This window comes from Crotalus tigris, unplaced genomic scaffold (assembly GCF_016545835.1).
Source record: "Crotalus tigris isolate CLP2741 ecotype Arizona unplaced genomic scaffold, ASM1654583v1 scf7180000017836.1595184, whole genome shotgun sequence".
NCBI lineage: Eukaryota > Metazoa > Chordata > Lepidosauria > Squamata > Viperidae > Crotalus > Crotalus tigris.
Genome location: NW_024096663.1, coordinates 428,729 through 441,064, shown reverse-complemented (window position 1 = coordinate 441,064; position 12,336 = coordinate 428,729). Strand labels below are relative to the sequence as shown.

At 35.8% G+C, this 12,336-nt stretch overlaps 1 protein-coding gene across 7 annotated transcripts in view; it reads left to right on the top strand.

Moving 5' to 3' along the window:
• NAV3 (neuron navigator 3) overlaps positions 1-12,336 on the top strand; it is a 688,216-nt gene that overhangs the window by 467,856 nt on the left and 208,024 nt on the right. For all 7 annotated transcript variants that reach the window (XM_039343281.1, XM_039343283.1, XM_039343282.1 and 4 more), the window contains one exon: positions 12,183-12,300. In XM_039343281.1, coding sequence (XP_039199215.1) covers positions 12,183-12,300 — 118 coding nt within the window. The remainder of the gene's footprint in view (positions 1-12,182; positions 12,301-12,336) is intronic.

Below are 12,336 nucleotides of genomic sequence, written 5' to 3'. Positions count from 1 at the left end.
CTCTTGAGATTGTTTTCTAGGCTGTGGCTCTTCCACCTGTGTCTCAAATTTTTATTCACAGCCTATTATAAAAACAGATAATGTTTTAGGTCATTTTGATGCAGAAATAAATAGTGTTTCCTAGCTATATTGCTAACAGGTCAAATATTCTGGTCTTGTGCATCTTGAATTGGATGTTTTAATATATTTTTTACTGGTTTTAATGTTTTTACTGGTTTTACTGTTTTTGTTGTTTAAAAATGCTTTTTTAAATTTTTAATTATAATATATCTTTTGAAATGTAAGTCTCCCAGAGTCATTCACTGAGATGGGCAGCAATAGAAACTGAACAAAACAAACAAACAAATAGTCATTGAAAATGTTAAAGGATTCACAAACTTTTAAGTAGCACTTTATATTCATAAGGCTTTTGGAAGGAGCACGACTACCAGACAGCTTGCATTTGGGTTGATTCAAATAGAAATAAATAATTTCTGCTGCAATAAATGATTAATAATGCAATAATGAGGATTATACTGAATATTTGGAAAAATATAGAAAAATGATAACTTTTCTTCTTAATAAGCTTACTTAATTATTACATGTCTATTTCTATTAAAAGGAAAGATGTTAAAATGTGTTCAGTGGCAAAACAGCAATTGGTTCAGCTTGCAAGTCTTAATTATATATAAGACAAATATAAAATCTTTTGAGAGTCATATTTCACAGTGGTCTAGTTACCTAATTGCTTTCAGTATATTCAAGTAAGTAGAACATCACAAAAATAATTGCAGAAACAAGGAGAATATTGAGAGATTTTACAGAATTCAAGAAATGTATGTGTAACTATTATAACACTTTCCTTTAATGTATAAACTATTATTGAAATGTAACAGAAACAGATCAAGGATTACATGATTAAATGCTGAAGAAATTGAATACTCTAACAGAGATGCAACCATGGAAATTTCAATAGAAGAAGAACATTAAATTTACTCTGAGTATTATATTCAGAGAAATTGGTATAGGATGTTTTATTGCTTATAGTTTATTCCAGTTTTGATCTCTAAACTATTCATTTTCAAAACAACTGTTGTTTGATTTTGTTTGGTATAAGAGGGAATACACAGATATTCTTTCAAGATTTTGTTATTACATTCTACAACAGTAAAGTAGCATTTCTGAAATTCTTGTGTTCTCTCTTCCTTGACCTGGCCTACCTCAAAAGGCTGAAGCACTGAAGAAGAAGAGCAGTGCTAGATAATTGTAATTCGGATTCTTACACAATGATTTTTCTCAGGCACTTTTGTGTTAGCTGAAAAGTCTTAAAGGAATCCTAGATGTATGGACCAAATAAAATCTATGTGATGGGAGTTCCGATTCATTTGGCTTGTCTATAAGTAAACAGATACATGCATGTGATTCTCTAATAAAGATTGGTCTACAGGAAAAGCCATTGCAAATGGGTAAAATCAGAACACCTCTTCATCCAAAGAGCTGCTTCTGTCCTTTTTCAGCCTCCCCATCCTATCCTGCTGCACTCTCCACAGTCTTCAGGCTATTGCTCCTTGCACAGAGCTACTCTGCCTACATCAGTGGCTCTGTCATGCTGTGTCTCCTTAACCAGGCTCAACAAGTTCCCTTCAGCAGACAGTGCTTTGCTGTCCTGCAGTACTCACTGTGCTCATCTTGGGGCTGCTCCATCCGTTGCCCAGCACCTGGATCCCAGCTGGCAACAGGAGGAGGAAGACAGAGGACTGTCAGATGGAAGTGGTGGCAACAGCAGAAGGCAGTAGGAGTACAAGGCAAAGTGCAGGGTGGCCAAAAGGGAAGAGATGAGGGAGAGGTTTATGGGTGGGCTGAACTGAAGCAGAGACAATTCGCTTAGGGCAGGACAAATGTGAAATCCTTGCCTAACAACTATGTGGTCCTGGCCAAACCATTGCAACCAGGGTTGCCAGGATGGCCAATGCTAAGCAGCATGGTCACAATGTTTTGCTTAATGACTGTTTCATTTAGATTAAAAAAAAATATTATCCCAAAAAGTTGTGAATTGAGGACCTATATTGAAGAATGAAATTATTGCACAGATTCAGGAAAATTCACATTAATAATAATAATAATAATAAGTTGTGGGGCTTGTGTACTCTGAGGAAGATGAGAGCTATGCCAGAGGTTCAACCATACTGGACAGGTCTCATCAGAGGAGTCAGACAAAGAGTGTCTCTCCCATAAAAAATATGGTGAGACGTAAATTTCAGAATGCCATACCGGCTCGGACGTCGCCCGGGTTAACAAGGTCCGCACTAGATATTGGAGTTCCTGGATATCTGGTGAAAAATGGGTTACAGGACTCAGGACTGTTGGCTGAGCAACCAGGGCCAGCAGCTGCAGAACTACTGGAAGAAAAGGGTTTACCCGTCGCAGATACACAGTGATGGAAAACAAAGAAATAATGATCTGTTACTACAGATCAAGTCCAACAAGACGAGACCTAATCAAGAAATACCACTTAGAAACAAGGAAGATCAAGGAAGCACTGGAAATAATAAAGCAACAAATAACAGCTATAGCCAGGAAAATCAGTAGATATGAAGCTCGAATTGCAAACTATAGGCAGAACCTCCAATTTCAATCCAATCAGAAACGTTTCTACCAATCCATCAATGGAGAAACTGCAAGGAATCAGTCAGTACCTGACAAGGAAGAAACAGTGCAGTTCTGGAAGCAGATATGGGATAACCCAAAGAAATACAACAAGGATGCAGCTTGGTTAAAAGAGGTGGATGCAAATAAAACAGAAGTTGAAATGAAAGAACTAGTAATAACAACAAAAATGGTAGAAAAAAGAGCAAAGAAAATCAAAAATTGGTCAGCACCAGGTGAAGATGAACTGCATGGGTTTTGGTTGAAACATCTAACTGTTATACACCCACTCATTGCCAAACAGTTCAACAATATACTACAAGGAGGAGAAATTGAAAAGTGGCTAACAACTGGGAAAACCTACCTAATAATGAAAAATCCAGCAAAAGGGGCAACACCAGGTAACTACAGGCCAATTACCTGCTTACCAACAACTTTCAAATTACTAACTGGTGTGGTAGCTGATGCAGTACAACAGCATCTAGTTGAAAACAATCTCTTTCCACCTGAGCAGAAAGGAAACCGCCCCAATAGCAGAGGAACAAAAGATCAACTCCTAATAGACAAAATGATCTTGGAAAACTGCAAGAGAAGGAAGACCAACCTGAATGTGGCATGGATTGACTACAAAAAGGCATTTGACTCTCTGCCACATGATTGGATAATAAAGTGCCTAGAAATAACAGGAGTCAGTAGAAACATCAGAAAATTTGTGCAAAGATCGATGGCACAATGGAAGACACAGTTGCAGATCAATGGTGAGAAGCTGGGAGAGGTTAATATCAAGAGAGGAATATTTCAAGGAGATTCATTATCACCATTACTATTTGTTATTGCACTGTTTCCTCTGTCAACAATACTGAATAACTCAGGACATGGCTATCAAACATCAAAAACATCTGCCAGACTATCCCACCTCCTTTACATGGATGATCTGAAGCTGTATGGAAAAACATCATCTGAAATAGAATCGCTGCTCAACACTGTCCGTATATATAGCCAAGATATTGTAATGGAGTTTGGCTTGGACAAATGTGCCACACTTACTATCAAACAAGGAAAAATAGTGAAAACTGAAGGAATCAAGATGCCCCACGAAAATAACATTAAGAGTCTGGATGAGGAAGATACTACAAATACTTGGGTATCCTTCAAGCTGACAACATCAAGCACACTGAAGTCAAGAAAAAGATTAGAGGTGAATACATCAAGAGAGTGAAGAAGATCTTAAAATCCAAACTCAATGGAGGAAATACCATAAAGGCAATCAACACTTGGGCAATCCCAGTCATTAGGTACACAGCTGGAATAGTGGACTGGACTCAAGCAGAACTAAAAGCAATGGATAGGCAGACCAGAAAAATAATGACAATGAATCACGCCCTTCATCCACGCAGTGACATTGATAGACTTTATCTACCAAGGCAAATAGGTGGGCGTGGAATGCTACAAGTACATCAGATGGTTGAAGAAGAAAAAATGGCTTTGGAAGAATATCTGAAGAACAATGATGAAGATGCACTGAAATTAGTATATCAGGAAGGCTTACTAACTACTGGAGAGACCAAACTGGCCTACAAGAAAGACCAAATGAAGAACAGAATAGAGGCATGGGAAGACAAAGCACTACATGGCCAATACATGAAAAAAATAGCTGGGAAAGCAGATAATAATAAAACCTGGCAATGGCTAAGAGCAGGAAAATTGAAGAAAGAGACCGAGGGACTAATTCTGGCTGCACAAGACCAAGCCTTAAGGACAAATGCATACAAAGTCAAAATTGAGAAGACAGCAACAGACAGTAAGTGCCGCCTATGCAAAGAAGCTGAAGAAACAGTGGACCACTTGGTAAGCTGTTGCAAGAAGATTGCACAGACTGATTACAAGCAGCGGCATGACAAAGTAGCAACAATGGTGCATTGGAAGATCTGCAAAAAATATCATTTGCCTGTAAGCAAAAACTGGTGGGATCATAAAATAGAGAAAGTCATAGAAAATGATAAAATTAAACTGCTCTGGGACTTCAGAATTCAAACAGACAAGCACCTGCAACATAACACCCCAGACTTAACAATTGTCGATAAGAAAGACAAAAAAGTCTGGATAGTGGAAAGTGCCTGGAGCAGTGCCTGGAGACAGCAGAATAGAAGAGAAAGAACTGGAGAAGATAACAAAATACAAAGACCTACAAATAGAAATAGAAAGACTGTGGCAAAAGCAAGCAAGGGTAGTACCAATAGTCATAGGCTCCTTGGGTGCAATCCCAAAACAACTGGAGCACCACTTGAACACCATTGGCATTGACAAATTCGCTATTAGTCAATTGCAAAAGGCGGCCTTATTAGGAACTGCTTCCATCCTGCGACGATACCTGTAATACCATCAAACATCCACATCTGCCTATCCCAGGTCCTGGGTAAGGACTCGATAGGTAGACAAAATGCCAAATCCAGTCTGAACATCTGGCTGACTGTGCGATGAATGATAATAATAATAATAATAAAAAAGGCGGCCTTATTAGGAACTGCTTCCATCCTGCGACGATACCTGTAATACCATCAAACATCTACATCTGCCTATCCCAGGTCCTGGGTAAGGACTCGATAGGTAGACAAAATGCCAAATCCAGTCTGAACATCTGGCTGACTGTGCGATGATGATAATGATAATAATAATAATAATAATAATAATAATAATAATAATAATAATAATAATAATAATAATAATAATGATAAAATTAAACTGCTCTGGGACTTCAGAATTCAAACAGACAAGCACCTGCAACATAACACCCCAGACTTAACAATTGTCGATAAGAAAGACAAAAAAGTCTGGATAGTGGACGTGGCAGTGCCTGGAGATAGCAGAATAGAAGAGAAAGAACTGGAGAAGATAACAAAATACAAAGACCTACAAATAGAAATAGAAAGACTGTGGCAAAAGCAAGCAAGGGTAGTACCAATAGTAATAGGCTCCTTGGGTGCAATCCCAAAACAACTGGAGCACCACTTGAACACCATTGGCATTGACAAATTCGCTATTAGTCAATTGCAAAAGGCGGCCTTATTAGGAACTGCTTCCATCCTGCGACGATATCTGTAATACCATCAAACATCCACATCTGCCTATCCCAGGTCCTGGGTAAGGACTCGATAGGTAGACAAAATGCCAAATCCAGTCTGAACATCTGGCTGACTGTGCGATGATCGATAATAATAATAATAATAATATAAAATAATGAACAAAATATACCTTACATTTGGTTTTTCTTTTAGATTAAAAAAAATTATTATCCCAAGAAGAGTTGTGAATTGAGGACCTATATTGAAGAATGAGATTATTGCACAGATTCAGGAAAATTCACATAAATCAGCAGAAATTTTTTTTCTTTTAGTGCAAACATAAGGAAGATGTTCTTTAAAATTGCCATTTCCATGATGGGAGTGAAGAGGCTTCTGGTATATAAATTAAATAATTTCATTTTTACATTATCTCATATTCCAGATTTATGGTGCAAATTTTATATTATTTGAGTTTCAAATATAGTATACTTTCTTTTGTTATTTTACAAAAGAATTACAACAGAAATATATTGAGAAATTACTTTTTTGTGCAAATAATTTTGACGTGTATACAATAGTATTTAACAATGCAATTCATTGCATCTTGCATATTTGGGAACTTCACAAATGCAGAACATACTCTTATGCTGTCATCTTGTTGAGATTATTTTAACAAATAAATTTGGCCACAGACAATGTAAGCAATTTGTGGTCAAAGCTGCTGTTTAATGGAGAACATAGATTAGGAGAAAAAATCTTCCAAGGAAATGAGCAATGTGATAGTTAGTTACAGATTTCAGTCAGTGAGATACATTCACAAAGTTCAGTGATGACTCCATCCTGACAGTTGTCAGTGACTAATACTCTGAATGTTTTTCTGTAGTGGTGACATTTATTAGAGTCTTTCTGTTTGTATAAAATATTTAATAGCAAAGTGTAATTGAAATGTGTATGGGAAACTGATCAAGGCACTGTGCTTTGCTTCTTAGCAATTCCTGATCAGGCCCAGTGTCACAGAGCAGTTGGCATTCTAAATAAATTCATAATGGTTTTACTAAATTCCTGTATCTGCATCATTGTTCCTGTTATTTGCATTCTAGTTGTAGGAGTGAACATGTGTTTATTTATGTACTGGCTTGCAAGGAATTTATTTCAAAATAGAATAGTAGAAGAGCTCAATGGAATTTATAAAGCTATGTTCTCACTTTGCTTTGCTCTATTATTTCCTACACTGTAATTGGAATCTGAAATCTAAAACTGTAACTTAAAAGCATCAGGCAATTATCAGCTGTTGCTACTGATAGTTCTGTTTTAAAATAGAAGCCAGAAATGGAAGATACTTATTAAACAACTACCACATCTGGAAATGACAGTGGCAATGAGAGTCAACAGTGAAATATTTGAAGTATGTATAAGAGCCATGGATGACTTAAGCAAGTGCTTTTTTCAAACTGCACAAGCTATTATAAATACTTTGTATGAATGAGTTAGTAAAGCATAGAGAGAAGTAGCATATTTTTATAGTCTTGGACACAGGGTTATATGTTAAATTAAAGAAGTCACTAGGAACTTCAATTTACTTGTTTATTTCTATGTATTCAATCTATATGGCAATCCATCTCAAACAAGTGATTCTGGATGGTGATCAATCATAAAATCAATTAACACCAATTAAAAGCACAATATAGAATGAAAAATTGTTACGTTTGACTCAGGTAGGGCTTTTTTTTGTCACAGAACACCCAGAACGAAGTTCCGGCACCTTTTTTGGATGGAACCTTGTAGGGTAGGCAAGTTGGATTGTATGATGTGTGTGAGTTCCGGCACTTTTTTTTTTTAACAAAAAAAGCACTGGACTCAGGTGACATCAGAAATACAAATCCATGGTTAAATTACTGTGAGGCAGAGATACTATTATCCAAATCTAAAGAGAATCAAATTATAGCAAATCTTGAGAAATGCAAATGTTTGCAAGCTCAAATATAAAGCTATATTGCTTAACAACTGGCCTCACCACAAGTTGATCAGAGATAGAATCTTACAAAAATAAGTTTTATGTGTAAGATTTAGTAACTAATGATCATTAATTAAAGCATAGGTAGAATTTCAGGATATCTGGATCCAACAGCCCTCAGTTCTGATTAGCTAGTAATTGAGGTCTACTAAGCCATGAATTGCTTGACACACAGTTGGGCTCTGGCAGAGTGCCAGGTCCCAAATCACTTGTGATTGTGAGCCACCCAGAGTTACTTAATATGGGCAGCCCTATAAACCTTTTAAATCAACCAACCAACTAACCAGCCAATCAAGCAAGCAAGCACCCAGTGAACTTCCATGGCTCAGGATGAACATGAAGCTGGATCTCTGTTCTGCCACTCCAGCACCCAAGCATTACATCTTTGTTTGGACAATTATTTAATTCAGGGAAGCTTGGAACCTCTTACTCTTCCCTGTTTTAATTCTTGTTGCTAAGAAAATATGAAGTTAAATTCAAAGATTGCCCAAGGGAAAGTTTAAAAGTTCCTATAAATATACATGCTGTGAGCCATAGTGTGAAATCTTGAGATAATACTATTGATGGTCTTTCTTTGACTTATGTTCTTTCGTTCAGCCAATTGTTTACTATACTTCACTTTATTTGAGACCTTGTTGCTACAAGTAGTAAATAAAACAGAAGCCTGTTTTCTGAAAAGGGTAGATGTTAACTCACTGTATGTGTTCATTTGGCTCTGCGTATCTTACATGGGACTAAGGTTTTAGTGAATGCAGTTTATTATACCAAGTTTGCAAGATCGGTATATATTTTTGTTGCTGTTTTTGTCCCTTTTCACTTAATTGAATTTTACACCATGAAAGTTTATGCTCTAATACTTTATTTTTTAAAATGTCCAAAACTGTGTGTTTTTCTTGAAATAGGAAATAACACACAACCACTCTCATAATTCTTAACTGACAGCAATGTTTCTTTTTTCTAAAAGTCACCTCTGGTTCACTTTATATCTTTTGCAAACTGCCAGTGTGTTTCTCTTGTTCAAGCTGCCGATGTATTCATCTTTGCTCTGTCTGTATAGTAAGATTACTATAATAGAAACCATTGTTTCAACAGTGTGACTTCTTTGTATGTGTAATTTTTACAGCTCTCCACAGGCATTTCAAAACATTGAAATGTAAGACAAATGACAAAGCAAATGAAACTGTCTTACTGGAACAAACAATTGTGTGACTTTTTTGCCTCCAAATGCCCTACACAAACTTGCCTTATCTTTTTTTTTAATTGCTTCAGAACAAGACATTTTAGAGATTTCCTAAATTTATATCTGTCACAATCCAAACATTCTCTTAGCATCCTGCAGTAGTTATAAGAGCACTGAAAGTAAAACATCCAGGATAAAACCTAAAATAAAACAATAAACAAAATCCTGACCTCAGTAATTCAAGATCATAAATCAGACATAGACATCCTATCATTCACCGTAGACTCTATGGAGCAAATTTATTTTCAAAAGTTTCCGGACAGCCAAAACTACAAGGGCCAACTTGATTTCTAATGGGAAATTATTCCATAGCAATGCCAATGAGCCTCTGTTCCATATCCATTCAACTGCTGGTGACTGAGGATCACCAGCAGTTTCTCAGTTTCAGTAGAACATGCAAGCTAGATGTGCTGGTTATAATGCTAAGGTTAAAAATACTGCCCAAGGATCTATTCTACAGAGGAATTATTAAATCTGTCATTTGTATCTAAACAATATCTGATTTGGTACAGCAACCAAACAGGACAGGTACAGATTTTAATGGATAGTTAAAACAATCACAACCAGCCTGCCTTCCATTGAGGATCTGTATACTTGGCATGAACCAGAAAGAGGGCAGAGAAAATTTTTACAGATCCCTCACATCCTGGACATAATCTATTTCAACTTCTCCCCTCAGGATGCTGCTATACAGCATTGCATACCAAAACAACTAGACACAAAGATAGTTTTTCCTCCCATGCCACCACTCTGCTAAACACATAATTCCCACAACACTGTCTCATTTCTCATCTTTTCTCTTCCTTGCATCTTTTCTACTATATTCTCTTATGGGTTTCTTATGATTTATCAATTGTTGTTTGTAACTTATGATTAATGATTGTAGCTATGATTTGTGATCTATGACCTGTTATTTGTTGTTTATATATACACTATGAGACAAATTTCTTGTATGTCCAATCACACCTGGCCAATAAAGAATTCTATTCTATTCTATTCTATTCTGTTCTGTTCTGTTCCGTTCCGTTCCGTTCCGTTCCGTTCCATTCCATTCCATTCCATTCCATTCTATTCCATTCTATTCTATTCTATTCTATTCTATTCTATTCTATTCTATTCTATTGCATTCCATTCCATTCCATTCTATTCCATAGGAAAATATAGTTTGGCTTAAAAATCAAAATAAAGCAAGAAAATTACTTATTAATGTTGACCAATCCATTCATTGCTGTTTTCTAATAACCAAAAGCACATTTACATAAATGCAAATTGACTCTACTACAATACGTGCCATAATCAAAGCCTTTTCTTAGTGATATATTTTTCTAACAGTTTTAACAGCAAAGATGTGGCCAAGGGAACAGTGGAAGAGATTGCCATTCATGTGCAAGTTTCAAATCAAACTAATGCAGAAGAGAGACAGCCCCCCCCATTCATATCCCCAAGGATCTGATATTTAGAGGCATATTATCAGAGTTGTAAGAATTAATACATGACAATTATGATGATTGGCTTCTTTTCCATGAAAGAGCAAAATCACCTAAACTATTGGAAGGTTACAAAAGTCATCTAAGCAGCTAACAATGGAAAGTTTAATCAACTGCATTAATTCCCATTCCTAAAATAGTCAGGTTTTTTTTTTTTTTAGTTTAAGCTAATCATACATTTCTGACTGACTAGTTATATTGTTGGGTGGGAGGGATAGAAAGAGTTTATTATGGTCACAGATAAGAATTCAAAATAAAACAAATTAAAAATAAAACAAGCTTAAACATACAAAATAGAATGGAATGCTATAACTGGCAGTGGACTTACTGATGGGCAGTATCTAATTTTACAGGCAGTATAAAAATTAGATATATTCAAGGAAAATAAATCCTTCTGATTTGGTAATAACTATATATATAAAAGATCAGAATTTCCTGGGTATTTTACTAGGTAAGGAGTTATAAGTTAGAAGGTTGTCTAGATCTTTATAGAAGGTACCATACAATAGGATATCAGCTATAATTTAAATAGCCCCTTCTTTACAGGGGAACAGTTTCATTGAGAACTTTTTTATATCAACCATCAAAAAGTGATACGGGGAAAATATTGAAGCATTCTAAAGTTAATATTCTTTGGAATTTGGAGACAATTACATGATGAAAATATCTTGCAGGTTTGAAAAGGGTGTGTGTGTGTGTGCGTGAACGTTCTGGAAAACATTACTGTTCGGATTTGACTTTGACATATAGATTGAACATAATTTTATTTAAATAGGAAGTTGTACATAGAACTACAAAACATATTCTGTATCCATGAACTCAGAGAATGACAAACCATTCTCACATTTTTGTCTAGCTATCTTTACAATGATTGTAACATGTGTGGGTATTGTTCACTTCCTAGTTTATTTGTGGGAAAAGAAAGCAATTAATTTAAAGACTTTCTCCTCTCCAGGTTGCTTTACTACTAGATTCTGGCTGGCATAATCTTATTACAGTTGGCACCAAGTTTAGTTAGCTTTTGGTGTCAGCTAAAGAGCTGCTTGCCAAGACTTTTGGCTGAACTTTTGCTACTGTGTCATTTAGCTTGTTTCTGTCTTTGTTGTCATGCTCCTACCAATTGGTTTTCATTTTTGTAATTTAGTATAGTTTTAATTTTTAAAAGGTTTTATGGATTTATTTGGTTTACTTTAATCCACTTGATTGCTGAGGAATAGTGAACCAAAAATGATTACTTATAGGTGTATAAATTGCTCATCTGCTTCCAGGAAGCAAAGGCATTTGCAAAGCCAAGATATGTGAGGTACTGTACATCTTACATTTGTTTGCATACTCTATATGGATAAAATGTTTGTTTCGCTAGAAAACGCTGATACAACTGTTTGCACATGGTTCTTATGGAAATAAACACAAGAAGCAAAATGAAACAAGTAAAAACAATACATCCAGTGTTTCCAGTGTTTTAGACTGAAAATGATTTATGACAAGAATTTTCTTGGCAGTCCTGAAGGGGCTTTTTTTCTGATCACAATGATAGTGATGTTTCATTGTATATTAAAATGAATCATTCAAGGTTAAAATGCAGAAAAATGGCACAGATTTAAAAAAGTAAAAACCATTCAAGTTTTACTTTTTGGTGGTGACTCCTTAAATTGGAATGTGCTTTATAGAGCTCTACTCACATGTAAGCCAACATAAGGTTTTCTAAATTTTATTCTCTTTCTCTTCCTGTTTCCCTTCTCTCTACTCTACAGATTTACACTGACTGGGCTAATCATTATCTAGCAAAATCTGGCCACAAACGACTGATCAAAGATTTGCAACAGGACATTGCAGATGGAGTTCTACTAGCAGAAATCATCCAGATTATTGGTAAGTCGCATGAAATTAATCGTAACCTGACAGTTG